At 38.4% G+C, this 25,015-nt stretch overlaps 1 protein-coding gene across 5 annotated transcripts in view; it reads right to left on the bottom strand.

The window, feature by feature from the left end:
• The window catches only part of ARHGAP15 (Rho GTPase activating protein 15), a 623,633-nt gene that overhangs the window by 105,893 nt on the left and 492,725 nt on the right, over window positions 1-25,015 (bottom strand). For all 5 annotated transcript variants that reach the window (XM_032637027.1, XM_032637031.1, XM_032637030.1 and 2 more), the window contains one exon: window positions 21,895-22,029. In XM_032637027.1, the coding sequence (XP_032492918.1) occupies window positions 21,895-22,029 (135 nt within the window). The remainder of the gene's footprint in view (window positions 1-21,894; window positions 22,030-25,015) is intronic.

Here is a 25,015-nt window from a genome sequence, read left to right on the forward strand (position 1 = left end):
GGCCAGTGGGCTGAATCAGGTGTTCCTCATGCATCTCATGATATAAATACATATATGGCCCTCTCTTACATAGTTGAATTGTAAAGACTACCCTACTATTCACTCCCAGAATGGCAAACAAATTTAAAAAAAGAAAAGAAAACTAATAAGGATGTAGACATGTGCTAACAATGCATCTTTATGAGGGAGGGGTTTTCTTTTGGAAACCTGTGGTTGGGTGGAAATCATAGGAAATAAGCCAGTGGTGGGAATCTCCGCCCTAACTTTTGGATATCAGGCAACTATTTTCATTTAAATATTTACAGCTATTATTTCTGATAATCTAGATTCTTACCTAGATTCTCACTTATTTGCAGGGGAATTGAAGTATTTTTATTATAAAAGGGAAGAAGGGAGGGGAAAACCCAAAATATCTCAAAGACTCAGTTGACACGAATAGGCAAGGACTCCCCATGTCCAACTTCAACATGTGGTTCTGAGTGTAATCCAGTCCTACTCTCTTAGGTTCAGACATGAAAAGGAGGACAAATGACTTATCCTAGACATAAAAACACCTCACAAATTTCTCTTGAAAATGTTAGAGCCTCTTGAAGGCAGAAAAAAAAATGTTAAAGTCTGAGTTCCCTGTAGGCTACTAATACTTAACACTTGCCCAATACTGTATTCAAACAATTAAGGCATACATGTAAAATTTTAACATTTGTATTCTCCTGCATTCAAGCACACAAATAATAGGATACTGTGCTCACAATAACTCTCAAGTTAATGCATGAAAGAGGGCTACTGCTCAAATCTAGGACCTGGGTAATAAGAAGCCATTCAAGCATTAGAAGAAAATGTGGATTTTGCCTTTGTACTTTTGTTTTCAAGTCTCAAATCCTGTAAATGTTCAACCTTACCCAAGGTTAAGAAGACTTGCATTGATCTTATTAGTATTTGTGGGGAACAATCTGGGTGGTGGTAGAGTAACAATCCTCTGAGTGGCTTGACATTCCGAGTATCAATACTCAGCCCTCTCTGGCTGTTAGATTTCTGGAACTATTTTGAAAAGAGTGTTATACACCATCAGAACAAAATGAAGATGGCATGTGTATGAAAACATGGAGTCCATTCTCATTTTCCATATTAATGAAAGAGTTAATTTACTTAGGACACTGAAAAACTTTCACGTGAAAGGCATACCTTGAATAAAATGGTACAGCATAAACCTTAGATAGCTAGTTAATATTGCTAGTCATTTTGAATTTTTACTGTAATTTAACATTTCATAAAAATTATGTATATTTGTAAATTGAGTTAAAAGAGCACTGAAGGACAGAATAAAAGCAGAGTTAAAGATAATTTTTTCCCAAATGAGATCTTTTTGGCTTGTCCTTTTACAATTATTGCTCGAAGGACTGGAATGTGTTCTTTGTTTATAACTCAATGATTCCCATAAAGGCAGCAGTGTATTACCACATAAAATAACTATAATAATTTGCTGTAATTAAAGAAAAATGTGTTTGTGCAGAAAGCACCTAACAAGCACAGTTTTGGTGAATTCTTTTCATAATTCTTTGATCAGCACTGCAATGTAAGCAGATTTAAAATATACTTTCTAGTAAGTGGCTTGCCTTTTTTTTTCTTAACTACTTGGTGATATCCTAATTAACCATGCTCAATTGATTGCTTTCAAAACAAGAACTAAGAGCTCTCATCTAGTCAAGTGGAAGCTAATTCAACTCTTTTACACTATGGCAATGATACATCTCACATACACACTCATACCCACACCCACACACCCACCACATGTAGCATAGTAGACGTACTACATTCTGGGTCTCTTGGTTTGAGTCAGTGTAGCTTGACAATCACATTTCTATGGATCTTCGTGTGTTATTTTCTTTTAATGCTTATGAGAGTGAGTATAAATGTTAATTTTTCATTCACAGATTGAAATTGTTTTCAGAATTTTTTTTATGTCATTTGACAAACTCTCACATCCAGGAAATATGCTGTTCCATTGGAAGAGAGCAAAAAAGTAAATGGGAGAAAATGAACTCCACTCAGGCAGAAGCAAACTCTGACCATTTCATGTCTTAACTTATCCCAGTTGCCTCTCTCTTTTTTCTTTTCAAGTCAGAATTAAACACATCTAATTTGGGTTGACAAAACACTTAATCATTTGACTATGAGATCATCGTAAGAAGCCAGAGCATGTATGTGCGTGATGTTATTTTGCAGTAGAATACAGAATTTTCAGATCCTCGTTACTGTGCATCCCATGAACATCTTCTCCAGCCACATGGATAAACGGGGGTAGGTGATACAATACGTAACTGCATGTCACGCACAGACCTGAAAAACTGGTTTCAGCCTATATAAATCTCACTCCAGGCATTACACAACAGGAGTTTAAAATGTTACATGTAAATCATCCAGACTTAAGCTTCTTAGGAAACACAAACCATTCTCCAAGGACATATGAGACCAGAACTTCAGAAGATGCTGCCTCACTGTGGATGGCAGAAAACAACGGTTCACAGACCACCCTGGTGTGCAGTAATCAACAATGTAGTGGCCCACTTTATAAAGGCGTCAGACAGTCTGTAAGCAAAAAGGCAGAGCCTCCAACTGAGACAGGCCCTGCTAATAAGTGGCTTCTAGTAAAAAGAAAAAAAAGAAGCCAGCTTTAACATATGCAACAGGTCTCATATCACAACTTCTTTTGTGTTCCATCTTCTTTCTTTTGGAGCATCGTCATTAAGGATGTCATCCTGAAACACCAAAAGCAGTGGAAGAGAGACCCTTCATGTGCTCAAGGCCTTTCATTTCTTCACTGTGGGGTTGCCCTTGTAAATATCTCATCACATGCCTGTTTCGCCTGCTGGCCTGTGAATTCCATGAAAGTGGTAGCATGCTCTGTTCATCTTACTGTCTCTAACTTTCAATATATTGTGTCCATAAGAAGTCATTCAGGGCTTCCCTGGTGGCGCAGTGGTTGAGAGTCTGCCTGCCGATGCAGGGGACACGGGTTTGTGCCCCCGTCCGGGAAGATCCCACATGCCACGGAGTGGCTGGACCTGTGAGCCATGGCCGCTGAGCCTGCGCGTCAGGAGCCTGTGCTCCGCAACGGGAGAGGCCACAACAGTGAGAGGCCCACGTACCGCAAAAAAGAAAAAAAAAAAAAAAAAAAGTCATTCAATACGTGCTTGGAGAAAAAGTTGTTCTATTCCAGTACTACTCTTAGTGAACTGTGAGATTCTGGACAAACCACGTCATGGTTTTAGCTTCAGTTTCCTCATGCAACTTTAAACATTTGACAAAAAATTAGCAAAAGAGGTGATATATTTGAAAAAATTTTACAAATATTTTTATAAAAAGCATGTGTTTGCAAGGTGCAGGTTTGGGCACTTCTTGCAATATACACTAAATTATCTGAATAATAGAATTATTATATGATCTACAATAGTTTAATTGAAGTTCTCTCATTCTGACAGACAGAAGTTCTGTGATCTTATGTTAAAAATCATTCACAAGAATGTTGTTAATTTCTGTAATGTATATAACACATTAAATGTTGAAAAATAACAAAGCAATTACTTCAGAAAGTATGGAATATATTTCTGTTTCCTTATAATTCTGACTTTATATCAGCAAAAGTACCTCAGTGAGCGCTCATACCTGCTGTGATAAGTAGACTAAACCACATTTTGTCAATAGGGGCAACCTGCACAAACTGGGCACACACATAGAAAATAATAATGTTGAAGAAAGTGTAATTAATTAATTCAAGCTTCAAGATAAGATCACCGGATCCTACTGACCCTACATGTTAATCAGCTGATTGATTAATTGCCACATTCATAATAATTATATGGTGCAAATCTAAGTACACTTAATGATAGTGCAGACAGAGTTAAAAGTTCTTTTCAATCTGCATATCTTTTCTCTTTGTTGAATCAAAGGAGTTGGTTTCATTTACTTTAAGGATATCTTTTGGTTTGTAGAGCTTTTGTCAAAATTAGTCAAGGTTTAAATTTGCTTGTCCTGTTAACCATTTTTGGTCATTTCTCAATGCTCTGTTTAAAAATTTAAAACACTCTCACCTCTGAAATAGTAATTTTACATTATACATATTCATTACAGTTCTGTTCTCTTGGTCGTGCAGGTTTAAAATCTCACCGTGACTGTCTATCCAAGTTGCCATTAAATCTTTGCAAATTTTCTTTTTTGTTGTTCATCTTTCTTATCTATACTTTCTTCTTTTCCTTTTTTTTACAAAACAGTCAAAGATTTTCAAGTTGGTGAGAAGCTTAGAACTCATCTAGCTACTAGATGCTTCTTAAACTTTTGCATGCAGATGAATAACCCGGGGAGCTTGTAAAAAAGGAATTCCTGGGCTCCTTTCCCAGAGATTGTCATCCAGAAAGTCTGGAATCAGGCCCCAGAATTTTTATATCTAACAGGATCCCAGGTGATTCTGATGCTACCAGTCTTCAGACCATGTTCTGAGTAGCACATATTCTATAAATTTTTGCAAGGTCACATATCTTCTGAGAATCTTGTCCCAGAAAATACACAGGTGCACATATACAGAAACCTGGCCAACACTTTGGGCAGTGGATCATGAACCTCTTGCATATCTATGTATCTCAATTTCAGAATTTTGACGTGGCATACTTTCATGACTTTAGAGAGAAAAAACTGAGTCCATGAGTGGTTAGGTTACTTGTCCAAGGTCATACTCGACTGGTAGCCAGGTATGATGCCAGGTGGATAACACAATAGGGTTTTATGTCTCCTGTCTCTCCTCTTAAATACATCTTGTCAATTACCACTAAATAATTTCTCTAAAAAATATTTTTTAGTTTTTCACTACTTTCCTCAAAAATGTTTAATGGGGTTTTCTCTGCTGTGGATCAAAATGAAAACCCTTCTGTAGTATTGAATTCTGTGCAATTAATTAGTTAATTTATTGACCAAATATTTACTGAGTAGCTTTTCTGTGGAAGGTACGGTGTTAGGCGGGAGGTTACGGGATCAAATACTACAGTTGCGGGCTGCAACCTTCATGGAGTTTATAACACTGGCTTAACTGTATCTCCACTCCTTACCTTCTGTTGTTATCTCCACAATCTTTACTGCTTTTTATTCAGATTCATCACTCTCCCCAGAATAACACATTCATCTCAGGGCTGGAGCCAGTACTCATGTTCTTTCCCTGACTGATTTTTCAAACTCCACATACACTGAATGACTCCACAGTGAAGTTATTGCAACCACTGTACTTTTCTCTCTCTCTTCTGTAGAGTGTTCATTGTCTTTATCCCTTGTTGTGCCGCTAGATCGTACAGGGTCGCATATTCTTCTCTAGTTTAGAGAATTTACCTCTTACTTCTGCAGTATCCCACTCAAGGATTGCACACCTTGTTTTGGGGTAAGACGCTGTGATGCCAACAGACTATGTACAGAAGGAACACAGTCTGTACATGTTCTCCTTTTCGGCTTCATCAAGGAGAAAGGACAGAAATCAATGGTTCCCAAATCTGACTGCACATGAGAATCACCTGAGAATTTGCTCACTGCGTTTTAGTAAACATTTCTCAACCTCATCTTAGGCACACTGAATCAAAATCTAGCAGAATGAGTCCAGGAATCTGTTTCTATGAAGGTGATTTGGGTCAAAACCACTTTTGGGATCCTCTAGAGTAACTGCTTCTGGGATCTCTCACAACACCGTCAAGTCGCCCTCTTTTTACACTTTTTAGTTTCAGTTTTGTTTTTTTTTCATTATTACAGATGTACTTATTGAAGAAACTTGAAGAACATAAAAAAGCAAAAAGAATAAAAAAATGAAGGCTATATAGTCAATCAGAGACAACCCCTGTTAATATTTGAAATACTTTGTCCTTTCTCTACTTATAAAAAAATTACATAAATATTTTAAAATAGGTTAATACCTGTACACCCTTATGCTCTCTTTTAATATTTACTGGCATTTTACCTTGTGAGTAATGCTTTCTATAACATAATTTAACAACTGTATAATATTTCATTATATGAATGTGCCATAATTTAACTTTCCCCAAATTTGGACAAATATGTTACTTCTACATTGTTCACGATTATAAATAACATTTCTATGAGCAACTTTGTACATATACTTGTGCATATCTATAAAAATTTTCTAAGGTAAGTTTCTAGATATGTAGTAGTCAATACATAGGTATGCAGATTTTTAAACCTTTTGGTGTATATGTAGTTAAAATGCCCTCAAGAATGTTGTAAGACTTCCAGTTCTAAGCAGCTAACAATTCTTGCCTCATCATGAACTTTAGCTGGCATTTCACCTGCAGCCAAGTGTTTATATGATCAGCAGTTCTTTACAGGTATCATCAACTTATACCTGTACAGCATACTCTACTACGTGGAAACTGCATCTTTTGTTAAGGTTATTAAATTTTTGGCTATCTTCCTTACAGGTTGCCACCAATGTTAGAGAAAAGAGATCTCCAAAATAATTAATCTCCTGAAGTAAACTTTGATGAGACGTAACATTAAAGCTAAAAACCCGAGGCAGGAGAATGCTATTTTCTTGTGCGATACCTTATTCTGGCCATCTGTTTAACAAATATCTGGTTCCAAAGAGTGTCAATTAAAACTGATGACAAATCTTAATAACATCGACTTGTGAATATCAGCAAGACCAACTTTGTGCTATTCATGTAGTTATCTTACGGCAGTTGAGGTACCACCAGATTTTACATGGATACACAGGGTGGTTTTTGCTCTCTCTCTCTCTCTCTGTTTTTAACCTCTCAGAACAAGTAATCCAGAACATCCACTGTTAAGCAAGTTTGTAAAACACAGTACAGTTTAGCATTGGGAAATCCCAAATCCGGTGCCAAGAGGTTCATGAATATAGTAATGAACCCTCCCGTGTCAAAAGTGAGCACTGTTTAACAGAGCAAGTAGGAATGGCCCTCGGGATGCTCTGCAGCTGGGGTGTTTCTATTGCAAGAGAGCAGAAACTTCATGATGGTAGTAGTTGTAACACCAGATCCTGGAAAGGCTGTCTACTCAGTCTGCAAAGTAAACTAAAAGGAACGGCTGCTCACATTTGGTCCTGATGCCACCGACATAAGAAACTCAGCAACAGGAGCAGTAAAATAGGAATTTGGTGGCAGATGGAAAGGTCTGCGGGAAGTGTCCACCCAGTTTTGTTTGGCCCATATTCTGAAACAACTAGAATAAACACTTAGTGTTGTAATTTATACACATATCAGTACCAATAAATCAGAATCATGCAAACAGTCATGTTTATTATATTCTTGTTGCTTAATATTCATGACAGTAATTTATTTTTATAGTACAGTTTCACTGTTTTCTCCACCATTGCCCTGCATTTAAGTCTGGCAAGTTGTATTAGCAGGAGTTCAGGTAACCCTTTGAATACTGCAGAAGTTCACTAGCCTTATCAAAATACTTTATTTGCTCATTTAACATCCCCTTTCTTCTCTCATAAATTTTTAAACCACCAAGATGAAGTCTTTGTAAATTATATAGTAATACCATTTTGACATACAGAAAATATGAAGACTAGAGTCAGCATATTCCTCTGAAGGTAGCTGTAAAACAGAGCTTTAAAGACAGATAAGAACATCTGGAGAGATGTAAGCAGTTAATTCTTAAATCTGCTCTCAGTAAAATGGGCTATATTAAGCACAGTTTCCTCCTCTCTTCTTACTCACCTAACTCACCACCAGTCCTTCCCACTCCCTCACTTCAACAGTCCATCGCTGCTAATTACAATGGATTGTTAAAGGAGGAATTACATGAAACAACCAACACAAAGCACCTTATGTTTTTGCATTCACCTAGTAGCTGCAGCTACAAAGATACTAAAACATGGCTCCTACCCCAGAGATCCTTAGGTCAGATTAAGAGATGGAAAACAATATTATACAGTTCTATACCTAGACATGAGACAGCTTAGACTCAGTTTCATACTTAAAAATTCAACAGAGATAATTTATGATTAATCATCAGAGAAAAGAGTCACAAACATATAAGCCTGGAAAACCAATTTTATAAAAAATAATTCCCAGTTAACAGCACTCTCAAGGTCGGTGTATTTTTCTGTGTGTTTCAACAAAGATGTCAAATGTTTTTTAAAAAGTGGATCAGTATTTTAACTCTGGTTGGGCTTTTTCTGTTATGAATATGATGGGTTGAAATAGTGAATCTATTTTATAGACTCCATGAAAATATATTCTAGCACACGACATGAGAGGCAAAGTAATGCTTTGTTGTAGTTCTACCTTTCAATTAAATAACACATATGATGAAAGTTGTAAGAAATTTTATGCTATTTCTTAATTCACTTGCTAGAAAATGTAATAAGGACATAGTGCCTTGTTTCTACATTTTAAGCATCTTCTTCTCCATCTGCTAGGAGTGTTTGAATTTCACTGGTGCTTAATTTTATTTTTAAAAGTTTTTCCAGTGACCTAGGCATGAGAATGAGTACCTGTAATGTTGCCTTGGATACAGAAAGCAACAAAAAATTTTGTTGAATTTGTTTTAAGTTGAATAGCCAGGACAGAAGCCTTTCTTAAATAAACAATGAGGTTTTGAGACCATGTGTATGAACATAGCAATTTATCCATGTTCTACTTAGCTTCTTTTCATTATCATTCTTGACAACAGAGTCTTCATCTGAGCCACATCTAAATCTACTAATTACCTCATTTCTAAGTAGACTCTTGCTATCACTTTGTCCAAATTAGGCAAGACTGTTAGTTTCCTGGTTAAGAACAACAGCTTTGGGGTCTACCAGATAGGGGTTCAAATCTCAGTTCTGCAACTTTCCAGCTGGTAGCCTTAGGCATGCTATTTAATGTCCAAGAGCCTCAGTTTTCTAAATTGAAATAATGGAATAATAATATCTATCACAAAGGAGTGTTTTAAATACTAATTTAAATGGCAAACTGTACATATTGCACTTGGCTTTATCCAAGTGAAAATATGGTAAGTAAACCATAAATTGAAACTGTAATTATATGACCAGTTTAGTTTACAATATTTATAATTCAAATTAATTCTTAAAACTGTCCAAATGTCTAAAGAATTACACTTTGTAAATTTTTAATGCCCCTCTCTACAATTCTTCTTAATGGCACAGTATTTGAAATTCTTCCCAAAATGTTATAAAATTGTTCTCTCTCATTGCCCCATTGTTCCAAATGGCCTTCCAGTCTATGCTATACGGTCTTGAAATGCACTCAAGGACCTGGATGTGGGTATGGAATACACATTGTTCAGATTTGCAAATGTCATAACGCTGAGAGGAAGAGTGAGTGACGAGACTGAAGGATTTATGGTTAAAAACTTGGATTTTGGTCCCAGTTCCAATTGTTACGTGACTCAGGTGAGATTAGTCTTGTGACTATGCAAAACTTAAAACTTAAAGCAAAACTCCACTGCCAGTGTTATTGTTTTGACAGCCTGGGATCATGAGGGAAAAAGCACAATGGGTTGCATGCATATTTCTGCACGTAGGTTAAAAAACACACAAAATTAATACGAGAGAGAAATGGGTAAAAGTGACACCTGGAACTTTAAATTCAATTTTAGACCCCCACAATATAATTAACTAATATTAATAAAGAGCTAATTAAATCGTGTGTGGCAGCAATAGAAAGATATTGCCAGAATAAGGGAAGAAACATCATCCTACACTGGTTAAGTTGTACAACTAAAGTATTCATTCAAGTATGATTTCTGTTATTGCCTGAAAGATTTTGTTCCCCCAGTCCCCCAAATTCTTTTTTTTTTTTTTTTGTGGCACGCGGGCCTCTCACTGTTGTGGCCTCTCCCGTTGTGGAGCACAGGGTCCGGACGTGCAGGCTCAGCAGCCATGGCTCACGGGCCCAGCCGCTCCACGGCACGTGGTATTTTCCCAGATCGGGCACAAACCCGTGTCCCCTGAATCGGCAGGCGGACTCTCAACCACTGCGCCACCAGGGAAGCCCTAATTTTTTTTGTGTGGTACCCCAAATTCTTATGTTGAAACCCTAACTTCCAACGTGATGGTATTTGAAGGTGGGGCCTTTGGGGGAGGTCATTAGATGCTGGTGAGGTCATGAGGGTGGGGCCTCATGATGGGATTAGCAACCTTCTAAGAAGAGGAAGAGACCAAACTTGCTCTCTCTTCACCACACAAGGATACAGTGAGAAGGTGGCCATCTGCAAACCAGGGAGTGAGCTTTACTGGAACCCAACCATGCTGGCCCACTGATCTCAGACTTCCAGCATTCAGAACTGTGAGAAATACATTTCTGTTGTTTAAGTCACCCAGTCAATGGCATTTTGTTATGGCAGCCCAAGCTAAGATAATTTCCAAACTTTAGAGGGGCACACTTGGAAGAGTGTGATCTTAATTCTTGAGAATGACTGAAAGAACAGAGAAAGAAAGGAGAATACTACACAGAGTTTAGAGCTTATGTTTTAGGTCTTTTCAAATATTAAGGAACTTTTAGAGAAAGATGGTGTTTGGATTCTGACATTGACCAATGTGATTCTTCTAGTTATGTTCTAGTTGGTCTGTCTTTCCCCTTTGTGGAGCACTCTGGGTCTTCTGCTTGGCTAAGACATATTCATTTAGGGGTCCAGCTCTCAGAAGCCCTGAGCATTACAGATCCTAGCATCATAGACAGGGGTTTCAAAGGTCTTTCTGTGTCTAATATTGCTCAGGATGATTTTTTCCTAAAACATTTTCATAACAAAGCACAAAGGAGTAGAAATTTCACAAAATATTTCAATGACGTAATAGTTCCTTCTTAGGTGCCAATTAGGTATTCAGAGAATAATACACAAAAGGTGTCAAAGAACAATCTTACCATGGTGCTTAGAGTTAGGGACCTGGAGGAGAAGCTCAAAAGATCATTGATTTCATGTATTGGAAGGACAGTATCAGCCTGCAAACTAGCATGACAGATGGCAATATTGGGTCTACCCATCCGTTACTTGGCAGACGAATGGACTTGAGATCTGAAAGAGTCAACCTTTCACCTGCTGGACGCTCCAAGTGAAAAGTAAAAGAGAAAGGGGCCAAGAGCTGATTGGTTAGACAGTAATCATGGACTCAGGGCCTTAGACATTTCCCCTTTTAGAGTTTCAATTTTCTGAAAAGTGAAGGTGTTGCATGAAATAAAAGGGACTGCACATTTAAATAGAAAACTATAAATAAGTCAATGAAAGGAGGAAACTCGTAATTATCCAGTGCAACTTTTTTCTGTCGTGCATGGATTTTTAAAAAAATATGTGCTTGCTTTTGTTTTTTCAAGCATATTACTTTAACTTATAAAACCAGCACTGCTACTTGCTTTCTATAAAAGGGTACCCATTTTCCATGTTTCTGTTTCCCAAAGTGTAGGTAGAAAATGTGTGAGTCGATCCTTAGGGAAAGGCTCCAATCTCCAAACCACATGGCAATTCTCAGCAAGTATATTGTGCTGTTCCAACATGAGCAGAATTCCCCCAGGAGATGTATAGTACTCTGGCAGACATCACTTCTAAAGTTTAACTCTCCAAAACAATAAAGAGTGAGCCAATGAAGACATGCTGCATTTCAAGGAGCCCGTGATAGCCCTAGAAGTTATTAGAAGAAAACTCTGTTATCAACTGAGAGGTGGAGAATTAGAGTAAGGACAGGTGCCTGAGCCGATGAGAGCATGTACCTGCCTGTAAGCAAGCAAGAGGAAACAAGGTAAGGGATCAGTTCTTACCCCATATCAAGGTTCAAAAATAGCTCAGGGAGAGTAATAGGAAAGTTCTCTTGAGATAATTGTAAAAGTTTTTTCTTTTTGGCCGTACCGCGTGGCTTGTGGGATCTTAATTCCCCGACCAGGGATTGAACTGGGCCCTCGTCAGTGAAATCGTGGAGTCCTAACCACTGGACCGCCAGGGAATTCTCCAAAATGAGTCTACCTTTTAAAGCTAGCATGTCATGAGTTGTGAGAGCTGAAAAGAAAAAAAATGAAACATTTCCGCTTTGGAGAATGTGCGTGAGTGTGTGTGTGTGTCCCTGTGTCTATGCGTTGTGTATGAGGAGGAATGACTTCTTGTCGAATACGGTTTAGTTGACAACTCTTTGAATGTTTTTTTTCTGTGAGAAAGATCTACAGTGTTACAGATATGTGCACAGGCAGGTGTCTAGCCTCCCCCTTCCACACCCTAAACTCCTCACCTGCCAATGAGCCTATAACCTTCACAAGAGAAAACACAGGAACACCATCAGCAAGGAAGCTAATTTCCCAATTGGGAGAAGGCATTACTTTGAAGTTGTCTTTTCTGGTGTCACTATCAATGTCACATTTATTAATATCCAGTAGAAGTAAGGCAGCGTCAGGTTGGAGAAGATGGTTAGCCTCTGAGTTATGATTGAGATGTGTGTTCTATAATGAAGTAACAGGCTTTGGAATAATCAGGTGGAGTTGGGCTGGGAACTGCTGACAGAACAAAGGAGAGATGTCATGAGATAAAGAAAAGCGGGATGTGCTGGATCTCAAAGCAAGAGAATATCCTGGATTATTATCTTAAACATATTTGGTGCTGTCTGGAATTTTGGAAACAAATATTAAAGCAGAATAAAGATGATCATATGTGTCACTTGAGACACGTTATCGGAGGAGTGGAAAGATTGTGGGAATGGACAGGAGGGTCATTTGAGAGTGTGACCCGAAGGATAGGCTGATTGTACACTGATTTGATATTACTAGCTGACGTTCACTGAATGTCACGTGCCAGAAACCCATAAATAAGTGCCTTGTCATAATTAGCATCTCATTAAACTCCCTACAGCCCCCATGGGGAAGATACTACTTTTACATCCTTTTTCTAGTTGTAGAAATTGAGGTGAAGAGAGGTTGAGGACTTGCTCAAGGTCTTAAAGGTAGTAAATAGTGGACTCAGAATTTGAATGGAGGTGGTGGTGTGCCCCACAGGCAGAAATGTTAGCTTCTCTGATGAGGTAGGCCTCACTGAAAAGTGAACATGTGAGTGGCAACATGGGGACATGCCTGTAGCAGAGGGGTTGAGCAGACAAAGACCCTCCATATACCTGGGGTATTCAAGGAAAGGCCAGGAGATCAGCGGGCTTGAAGGACATGGTCCAGGCAAGAGAACTTTCAGGTAACCAGACATGAAGGGCTTTGAAGACCTCACAAAGAATTTGGCTTTTCCTCAAAAGGAAACGGCAAGCCAGTTGCAGCATTAGCTTATCTTTATAATTAGAACCACGCTGGACTGGGTGAGAGAAAAGAAACCTACTGGGGAAGTAGGAGAGGTCATTCTCCCAGAAATGTGGCCAGAATCAGAGTTGGGAGTGGGTCGGCAGAAAACTTTTTGGAAGGTCTCTCTGTGGTGATAACAAAGCAGTACTGGTGTTAACCTGAGAATGTGAAATGAGACTGGCATCTCAAAGGCCACAAACCCTCATTTTCATTAGGATCTAGTGATGCTGTGACCCTGATAACAGCCCATGAAAACCAGTGACCTAAATCTACATTAGAGGACAGGGTCACGATAACTGTTTTCCACTGAGGTACTGACGAGAAATTCTGCATTTTGCTATATATTTTTTAAAAGCACCTCTCTTCAGTGGGAGCAGGGATGCTCAGGAAGCTGACTCATGAAGGCTGACTGGCTCATCGCTCAGCTTGAAGTTTATTGCTTTGAAAACTGACCTCATAAGGCTATGGAAGAAAGAAGTGCAAGAAAGTTTTAAGGAAAAGCAAAAAGACAAGCACCACGTTTTCTAATGGAGCTGATGTGTTACCACTCAATTAATCTCAGCGTCGAGGTCCAATTTTAGTTCTGAATCACCTTCTAGTTTTACTTATAAAGGACTTTTCATTAAGCCAAATTAAGTAGATGGAGGTCCAGTTGTTTATTATCTAGCACTAAACCATTCCTACAAAAAGACACCTGTGCAAGCCATTTGGCTCTAGTCAACTATTTTTTTTTACAATTTAATTATGAATATAATTAGAATGAGTTAAGAGACAAGCTAGGCATCAGCCATAAAATTTCTAGTTTGCTAAAACACACACACACACACACACACACACACAAACACACTGATTAAAAAGCAACCACAACAAAAACCCTGCCAAGTCTGTGACCTTGCAGTGGAAACTGTAGTTAAAGGGGAGTATTTGTAAAATCTACCTTTATTTTAATTTCAAATTTCCTTGAAATGGTGCTGTAGAGAATATTTTTCTACAACATTATTTTTATATCTCTGCTTTCTCTGTGGTGACCCTTTAAACCCTGTTTTTTCCTTTCTCTGGTCTTAAGGTAATTTGTCACTATCATGCTTTCATGTTTAGCAGCTATTCGTAGTCAAGTGCCTTGCAAGCTCTGTTTCTTTTCTCCCAGAGCGTCATCATGGAGTTGATGATGCATCAGAAATAGTTTGACCAAAGGGCAAGATAAAGTCAAGAGTAAAGAAAATATTTGCAAATATACTTGACTAGTTTATTTTCCCAATTACTTATTGAAAGTATAGTTTAAAGGTAAAATGGCATGACGGCCATAGGAAAAAAACCATTAAGACATGCAATAGATACTTTCTGACATAAGGCAATGTCTTTAATTTAGATTTTTTTTTTTGTTTTTTTTGCGGTATGTGGGCCTCTCACTGTTGTGGCCTCTCCCGTTGCGGAGCACAGGCTCCAGACGCGCAGGCTCAGTGGCCATGGCTCACGGGCCCAGCCGCTCCGCGGCATGTGGGATTTTCCCGGACCGGGGCACGAACCCGTGTCCCCTGCATCGGCAGGCGGACTCTCAACCACTACACCACCAGGGAAGCCCTAGATCATTTTTATACGAGGATGGTGTGACTGACAGATGTATAGTAGGATGAGCTATATTTAAGGACTAGGCATGGGGTATGCTCTACCTTCGGTGCCTTGATTTTAAAGATGCTTAGTCAACCTTATGGATACCATTTCTCACAATTTGTTTTACTGCTTAACTGATCAGTGTGTAGCAAAACTAGGCATAAATATTGTCTTTAAATGAGTGTGTGACTACAACCTTTAAATTGAAGACTTGTATGAAGTATCTTTACTGTCTCAGTTTGTTGCTGGCTTGCCTAATCTCCAAGTGTTATATACATAAATACATATATATATATGTATATGCACATATATTAAATAAACACGATATATAACAATATGATGCATAATAAACATGATATATAATAAACATTATATATATAATATTGTTTAAGAGTAACTGAAAATGAGGATAAGGGGACTGCTATTGGACCCATAAGGTTGTTTTGATCTTGGAGTTAGCATTGATTGCATTCCCATGATGGGGCCCTGCTCAGGGGTGGAAGGAAAAGTAGTTCTTTTTATACACAAAAGGCAACTTTGGAAATTTAGAATACAACAAATCAACAAACCCTAAATCATGCTCTAGCAAGAGCAGCACAGAGCTGAGGTGAAGGTGACCAAGGTGAAATTATCAGACAGTCCTTGAATAAATGAGCTTTGGCCCAGGCCTGACACAAATCTCTAAGCCTATCCCACACAAATAATAGATAAAACATCTTGTAAGGAAATTCACGAGGTCGTTTCTCTTTATTTCCCACTCATCTACTAATCAACCTATGGTTTCACTGTTATCTCAGCTCTGATGATTCTTTAGATTTGAGACAGGAAGATGAAAATTGATGGATGAAGCGCATTTGTGACATGGGTGTAGAGAAGGTGTAGGCAAAAAAAAAAATGGCTCCATAGAGATGTCCATACTTTACTTCCTAGAGAATGTGAATATGTTACTTTACATGGCAGAAGAGATTTTGTAGATATGATTAAATTAAGGACCTTGAGATGGGGAAGTATCCTGGATGATCCAGGGGGTGCCCAATATAATCACAAAGGTCCTCAAAACTGGAAAATGGACTGAGGAGAAAGTCAGAGAGAGACTGACTACAGAAGAGGTCAGAGTGATGTGATGTCATGTGACTGCTGCCTGTGAAGGAGGTGGAAGGGGACCACTGGCTAAGGCATGCAGGCAACCTCTAGAAGCTAGAAAAAGCAAGGAAGTGGATTCTCCTGCAGAGCCTCCAGAATATAGTCCTTCCGGCACTCTGATTTTAGCTCAGTGAGACTAAGCTTCAGACTTCTGTCCTACAGAAATATGTGGTAATAAATCACTGTTATTTTAGGCCACTGAATTCAAGGTAATTTGTTACGGCAGCAATAGGAAACTAATACACATGTCCTATAGGAACCAGTGCCTCTAATTCAGAAAACAAAAAGAAATCTGAACACCCTGAAGCAGCCCTGGAAGCACCACTCCAATATGAATTAGAATGGCAGAAGCCTCTAGAAAGAAGCCATCCTGGTAAATCGGGACTCTGTGCAATAGTGTCAGAAATGAGTAAGGACATTATAAAAGAAAAAAAGCAAAGAAAAAGAAAAGCAATTACAGACGCCAGGAAAAAAATAAATAAAAAATCTGCACAAGAAAAGCACGATCCAACTATAAAGGGAACCAAATGTGGCCAAGAGTTTAAGCAACTTTTGGAGTGTAATAAAATAGATTCTATTGGACCTGGTGAGGAACACTCTTTGACAAGTGTAGGGATTGTGACAGTGAATTCTAAAGAAGGAATCTTTGTGAAACCTCTTGGACAGGTAATGAACAAGACTTACAAACTCATAGTAATGCAAATATCAACACTGTTTATTAGTTTTCTAATTGGTCAAACTATTAAAATTTAAAGGAGTTAATAACCAGAGATTGTGAAAGAAAGGAAGAGAGGTAAAGGAAAGGGTAGAAAGGAAAATATATTTACCTTACAAAGGAAAGTTAGGAGTTACTGTAGAATGCTGAATGAAACAAGAAACAGAGGTTTATGTGTATTATTCAACATCTACATATAATAATATGACGATCAAATGCTGGAGGAAGTGAAGTAGAATAAATTAATATTTCATATTAGGTATTATCTATAGTAGATAAGTCAAGAAGTAGAGATATTATCCAGAGTTATGAAAGTAACTACTAAAAGAGATGAAAACTGAAATAGTTGAAGGAGGTTTCCTCCCATGAATAAGCCTGGAGATGTGAAGTGATAGGGCCCAATCCATCACTTTTCATCATAAACTCCTCTATAGAATCTGGTTTGGTGCATGTTGTAATTTGATAAAAGTGAAGAACTGTAAAAAGGAACATTAATAACACTTCAGCTTGAAACAGGTACTCCTATGAAATAGGAAAGTAACATTGTATATATCTAAATGAATTTCAAAAGGGGATAGGTGAACAATTGGTTACAAAAATAATACAGTGGCGGGTTAAAATGTACTCAAAGAGGGCAATATTTAAAGCACTGATGCTTTTAATATCTAATAGTAAATATTGAAACATAGCTCACTCTTGGAAAGTTTTAACTTATTTCTAACCTAGAACTCCAATACTAAAATTTCTGATCATTTCATTCTAAACTTGGTTAAAAAAAAAGACAGAAATGACACGATCTTACATAGAATGATATGGGATATATAGGTTTTATATAGGATGATGTAACAGACAGATATTTGGCAACAGCTCGTTAGTTGTTAGTTATTCTTCCAGTAAGATTTCTTTTAGATAAACAGTCCCAGAAATGCAATGTAGGATGATGGAAAGTATTTATGTTTTAGAGTCTGCAGCTTAATGCTAAACCTAATCTTCTGAGCCATATGAACTTGGGAAATATTTTGTGACTTATTTTTTTCCTCTGAAAAATGAATTTCTTTCAAATCATTTATTGAGCACCTAATATAAAGAAAATGTTATGTTGTATTATTCTCATAGTAACTTTATGAGCTAGAAATTACCTTCCACATGATTTTTCCATTTCTTCTGTGTCTCCTGTGTTATTTTCAGAAATAAATTAGATAATTATAAAAAGTGTCAACAAGTTTTCCTCCTCTCTTTCCCTTACCCAGGAATTTTGGAAAAATGCAGATAGTAAAATAGAAAAGACACTGTTTGTTGTCTCTTTTCTTTGGATCGGTAGAGTTACCAGAACAAAAGAGATGGGAATAGAGGAAAAACTTCATACATTTCATAGGATTTAGATGTATTGGAAATGTCCAGACCCCCTGCAGGCTTTTAGCCACAAGATTGCATCACCTATCATAAAACTCTAAAGTCGTGTTTTTGTACTGAGTTCACATTTACAGTATTAATAATGCCTTCAACACAAGTCATTTCCAGAGAATTGAGTCCTTGCAGTCAGTGGGTTAAATCCCCATGAAATAACCTGCAGGTGACCCAGTTGCATTGACCTCAAGTATAGAATTTCAGATCAATAGCTGCAGTACTTGGATTCTGAAATATGAAACAATCGCTAGTGTTTTTGTTACCCCAATGGGTGTTATCAGACAGGGAATCACTATGGCAATTGTTGGTTCTTATCATATTAATGCTTGTTTTTGGTCCAAAAAGAAACTACTTAAAAAAGTAAATGCCTTCTGTTTCCTCTTCTTGGAATATGTAATGATGACTTTCAAACATATAATAAAAATTAACAGTATTTCAAATAGCACAAATGATCATTAATTGCTTGTACACGAAAAAAACATTTCTTCTTCAGAAGCAAAGCATTCCAGTTGGTCTATTCCTTTTGGTCTATTCATCTTTTCACTCTGTCATGAAAGGGTAACAGAAGATCTCTCAATTTGGGGCCAAACAGAAATCTTAAGCCTTCACAAACTGGGCTTGGGGGCAGTGAAACAGTAAAGGAAAATAACGTTATAGCTACATGAACCATGACAGTGACTGGCATGGAGTTTTGCTAGTGGCTAACCAGAGACCAGACATCACTTCAAGCATTTACACCAACAGAGGGAATGATTTTGATGCAGGGAACTGGTTACCCATGTGATGAAGAAGCTGAGAGCCAAATAAGGAAGCCTGAAGTCACCAAGAAACCAGCCACTGCAGGAAGCCACTACCAGGCTGGAGGGACAAAGGGAGGAGGGTCCACATCACCAGATGGAAGATGGAACCAGAATGGGCTGAAGACATGGAGGACATCATGGATCCTCAGGTAGAGAAGCTATCTGAGGCAGATGGGTGGGCAAGGGATAGGGGGTGGAGGATAAACTAAAAAAACTGGTTGGTCTTTTCCTTCCCCCTCCCTCTGCCATCTATCACCAGAGACTTCCACTGACTGTAGCAGCAGGAAGCCAGCCCTCAAGAGCACCTCTGTGATACAGTTGGCTAGGGTCAACCTTCCACAGGTACAGAGCAAAGAAGTGATGGATGAAGATGATCAAAGAAGCCTAGAGCCAGCCTATAGGGACATCTCCCCTGCAGACGGACCTCACCTGGCTGGTTCCTTTTCATAAAGAGTGAAGAATTCATGGGCAGGTCTGTTGAGCTTCTCATGGTATAGATTTTACAAGAGGCAGCGAGAGCTATGATAAAGCCCAGCACTTCTCTGGGACTGGATATGGATGTCCTTATATTTTGGAAACACTTTTTTACTCAGTTAGTGCACCGTGGAGTAAAAGTGCCTCCTCTGGTGTGGTTTTGCCATTTCCAAGGAACTATGTGGCCATTCTGCCATTGCTTAAGGATATTTAAACATGAACTACAACCTCAAGCTGAGTTGAGAATTCGAGAACTAATGTCAAAAATGCATGGATTAGCAAACATATGTCCCTTTCCAACATCATATTTCTCAGCCATATCAGCCTCTTGGTTAGTCCCTCCATTTGACATCTTAAAAATACTATGTACTACATGAGTTAGGTAAGGCAAGCCTGCTGAGGGTGATTCTCCTTGCCTTGAGCAATGAAGGAAAAACTCCCGTCTCTTTGCTTCTAGATTACCTTCTCAAATGAAGCTCATCTGGAGAAACACTGTTAGCATTTGCTCAGTATCTTACATCTTTAAAGGACTTTCTAAAGCACTCTCTCGTTCATTTTCTCCATAGCCTATTTGACAGGTGTTGGAAAAAATCCTCTCAATAGCCATCAGTCACAACATCACGCTGCCTACCTCAATTCTGCTTTGTTAAGTTCTGACCATGCCAATAATTCTGAAATTCTGTCCAGTTTGGAGTCAAGTCTAGGACAGACCAGAGATCATCCTCCTCTTTATGGAAATTCAAAGGACACAACCTCTCATGGGTTCTAGGGCCTGCTTCCCACATCTCTTAGACTAAGGGAATGGCTTGCCTAATATCTTCAGAATCAGGTTAACTAAAGGAAGCTTAAACGATGGGTATCCTACATCATAGCCCTCACATCAGCACATGCACAAGCATATTTCCAAATGAGACAATTCTCACTTAAAAGTATGGCGACCACGATGTGAAATTTGTATGAATTCTCTAAACATACGTAATCAGAAATATGTACCCAAATGCAAAAGCCCCCAACGTCTTACCAGAACACTGTCTTCGCATTATGAGTAATCTTCCATGCTTGAGTGTTCCAAGATGGAATATCAGAATAAACTGTTAGGGAAATTCATGCTTGTTTATTTTTTCTTTATTCCTCCTTTTAAAAAGAAGTTAAGAGAGCCTGGGAACTATAAAATACTGTTCTTCTCGAGAAGCAGAGGGCTCATGAAATAAAAACTCTGACAGGGAATACGAGCTCCAGCCTCGCTTCAAAACCCATATTTAAAGCACTGCTACTCTATTCAACAACAACAACATCTGAAATTGTGAGCAGGCAGCAAGAGAAAGACCTTGGGAGAATAAGCTCTGCTTTATTCTTCTTGATATCATTTTGCCAGTGCTTTAAACAAGCGTGAAGACGTTTGTGAAATGAAAAACAGAATAAAAGGGCATATTGAGGGGCTGTTTCCAACAGGCTCCCCATATCCCACTCCCCCTAATGGGAACACTGTACACACAGCCATCCAAGATCAGACCTCCTAAGTAGAGCACTTTTTTTTCTTGGAGATTATTCTCATTTGGACTTTAATTAAGCTCCTGCCAGGCTTGCAAGCTTTTTAATTTTACCTTTCTTTCTTCTTTCTTTTTCCTCCTTGAATCAGCTTGCTTGCCAGGAAACTTTTTCCAAGCTGTCACAATCATAGTAAGTACACCCTAAGATGTTAAATTTAGAGATGCACTAATCGTTGCTGCTCCGAGAATCAATAGCAGAAGTTTCCTTGCATTTGGAAAGATTTTCATTCATTCATTCATTCGTTTTTACGTGTGTGTGCGCACGCGTGTGTGCGTGTGTTATGAATGAGAAAATAATAGAAAGGAAGTTTCAGGGAGTATACAACGACTATTGGCTAGTAAGTGATACAACTCAACCTCCCATAAGGCCACCAGCTTAACAGAAGAAACTTTCCATTACTTAATATTCACACTTTGTACGCAAACTGTAGCCAGCTCTTTACTAGTGTTGGTGGGTGTAGGGTGAGCAAGCCTTGAGAAGGTGATGCCTCAGCTGATGATTTAACACCTCTTTAATGAAATGTAATTCGCTTCGGTTCTTTTTCAAAATCTCCTTGAACTCAGTTAAACTCACTGTGATTCGGAAAGTATAAAGGTAGGGGCTAGGGAGGCGGAAGGTGGCCCCTGTAAAGCAGATTGCATGAGAAGCTATTTTCATTTGAGGAGGCTTAGTTGAAAACTGGCCACCCTAAACAGGATGCCTTCTTCTTTTTTTCTTAATTTTTCAAAACACTTAGATAATATTGCAGAAATAAGAATAAGCCATCAAAAACACCAAAACTAAAATGAAAGCTGTGGAGCATTGGGGATATTATCATCACCATGATTGCTATTATCACCATTCTTATTATTTACTTAATAGTAATTCCACACTGCCAGGTTATTGCACCAACCGCTCCTGTCTGTAAGGTACTTACTGATCGCCTCCACAAACCGCTCAAAGAAGCTGTAAGGGAAGAGCGGCTCAGGCAGCTCCCGGAAAAACATCTTCAGTGCTCCGGTGACAACGTGGATGTCCTCCCACTGGCTGTCGTCCAAATTCAGCTTCTCTTCTGGGAAAACACGAGGAGAAATGGAACAACTGGTTTTAATGAAACAATTACAAGACACTAATTATTATGTTAATGTTTGCCTACTATCATCAGCAACCGTTAACAGCCTTCTGCACCTAGAGGTTTGGTGCTGTGCATGGTTTTTTTTTTTTTCCCTTTTTTCCGTAGGACGGGAACATTTTCAATGGAATACCATCTGTAGGAGTGCAGCTAACAAAAAACAAGAGACACAAAGAGACAGTGCCATTGACACAGTATGTCAGATACATTTATTCCCATAATGCATCAGTATGAAAATTAGCATCACAGCTCAACATGATTCAAAGCTATTTGGTTTTGAGGCCGAGGGGCTAAGAGTTGCCAATGATGGCCGGCTCAAGGGACCGGCCTAAAGGCCTTGCTGAGCCAACAGGAGACATATGCTAAACATGGCAATAGAAAATGAGTTATTGCTTTACATGTGTTAGCCTTGCTATGTACAAGGGAATAATGGGTAACACTTTTTTCCTTTTTTCACTGAATATAAAGTCAGCAAGGAATAGAATAGTGAGTGAGAAAGGATATTAATTCCTTCTTACTGCTTCAAAAATAACTTTTTTTAGTTTTCATCTCAGCAAGGAAAATGTGCCCAGCAACAATATTAGACAGACCCCTGTTGGCCTACGTAGGCTATGCAAAGCTGTCAAAAATGATAACACACTAAAGACAAACCACAAGTGCTCACCAACTCCTCTTAGAAATAACGGAAATGTTTGCTTGGGAAGCTTGAGTGAGTTGAGACATTTAAATATTAAAGAAAATAAAGGCCACAATAAAGTTCTTAGAAGAAATAAAGAGACGCTGGGCAATTATTTCTTTCCTTTTCGTCTCAGTATGAAAGTCTGGAATCATTCTCACCCAAAAAGTGGATGTAATAGGGTCTGAAAGTGACATCTTTGCATACAACTAAAAGGAAGCAGGCATAAAAGCATTGCTGCTGATCCACAGCGTTTGTCTTTCTGAACGTACAACACAGAAAAGATTTTGGATTCTGGGCTTAATGAAAACTAAAGCTAATCATTCTGGACAACCCGGGGGTTAATGGGAAAGCAGAGGATCTTGGCCAGAACTTAATAGGTATTTGGTCAACTAGAATTGTGTTTCCTTACCGATGTCTGAAGCTCACATTCAGATGCTTGCTTGTGTCCGTTTTATGAATGCAGAGGAGAATTGACACCAAAAATGTAAGAAAAGCTGAGAATTGTCACTATAGGGGATCTCTGCATGGGCTGTTCTGCTAATAGTCTTCATGTCCTTTTAAAAATATTAGCCGAAATCTTTATCAGATCTTTTTTTCTAAATGAACTATTACTCCCAGGGCTAGTAAGTTATGTTCTTGCTCAATTGGCTGTTTGCAAAGAGAAGGAATGAAGGTGAATCTGTTTATTTCAGACGGGCTATTTTCTTCTCCCCTTTCAGCCTTCATTCCTACCTTGGCCATAACACAATAATTTGATCCACAACAAAATCAGCAGAGGAGACCTTCTTTCTGCCCTGCAATCATTTTTGATTGATTGTATTTCAACAATTAGTCTTTTATTTGGCTACACACTATTGAAATAGGACGACAGCATCTTAGCAGGCCAGCTTTAAACAGTCAACTGTTAACAATAGCATCAAAAAGGGAGACCTGATGGGGTTTACTGTCACTTTAAAGAACGGGTTTTTCACGTTGTTGAAATCTGTCAGATATTTTGAAATGTCCCTCTCACTATGGTGCCACACCCCCTGCGTGCCCTTATAATAAAATTGGTTTTACTCCTGATTAAATCATTTTCTCCCTACCCACTACCATACTTCTCATAATGGACCTGTGCGTTCTACAGCTGGTGTTCTTCCCATGGTACCAATTCTTACTTTATCTTTTAAGCACTTTGCTGCTAAGATCTCATGCAGAGTGCTTATGTTTTGTTAAGGGCTCCATTCTTAGAGAAATAGCTTAACACATGTTCTAAAAATGTTGTACAACTTATTGCTTAAAGCACATTTAGAAAATGTATAAGTACGGTAGCTTTGGCACTGAACTTTAAGTGGAAACCTAAATAAACACACACACACACACACACATGTTCACACACACAACTATCTCTACCAAAAATTTATCACAAAAGTCCAATACAAATTGTCGTTTTGGTGCATAGGTTTAAGATCGCCAAATGAAAGTGTTCAGCAGGTAAAAAAAGAGAATGATTTTATCTTGAGCAAGAAAACAATAAGAACAAATAATTGCTTAACCAAAGGCAGATGCCAGTAAACATCAGTTAATTCAATTGACTGTGAAAATGAAATATTTTAATATACATAAAAAGATAATTTACCAGTCAATAAATACCATTTGATTATATCCACTCAAAATGCCATATAACATATCAACTTGTGTTACTTAAACTAGCGCTCCTACTATGTAGTCTTCACTTTAAAAAGATAATTTGTAGCCCCTCAACAAGTAGCTTCAATAAATAATATGGCAAGTGGTTGGAAAGAGTCTTTTGGTATATAATACCTAATTTTTATATTAAGATTTTTTGTGAACAACCAAGGTTAAGATTCCTTGTAAACCAGAGGACTTTAAGGCATATTTTTCAAGGCCACTGTGACTTATTTAAACATGCAGTTGTGTCCATATTTGCACACCTTCTCATGAATCCAATCAGTTCTGAGGATGAAATGAAGATGAAGTGATACCTGTCCCCACGTTAACAGGTATCATTATGAACACATTTGTATTACCTGATAGGCATTTTCTAACTAATGTGTTGGCAGTGACGATGTCTTCTGCTTCCCCTCTTTTCAAAAGAGCAGGATTTCTCAATAGTGAAGCACTGTTGACATTTGGGGCTGAGCAATGCTTTGTTATAGGGTCTGTCCTGTGCATTCTAGGATATTTAGTAGCATCCCCGGCCTCAGCCCACTGGATGCCAGTAGCACTTCCCAGCGCTGCTGATGA

Source organism: Phocoena sinus, chromosome 7 (assembly GCF_008692025.1).
Source record: "Phocoena sinus isolate mPhoSin1 chromosome 7, mPhoSin1.pri, whole genome shotgun sequence".
Classification (NCBI taxonomy): Eukaryota; Metazoa; Chordata; class Mammalia; order Artiodactyla; family Phocoenidae; genus Phocoena; species Phocoena sinus.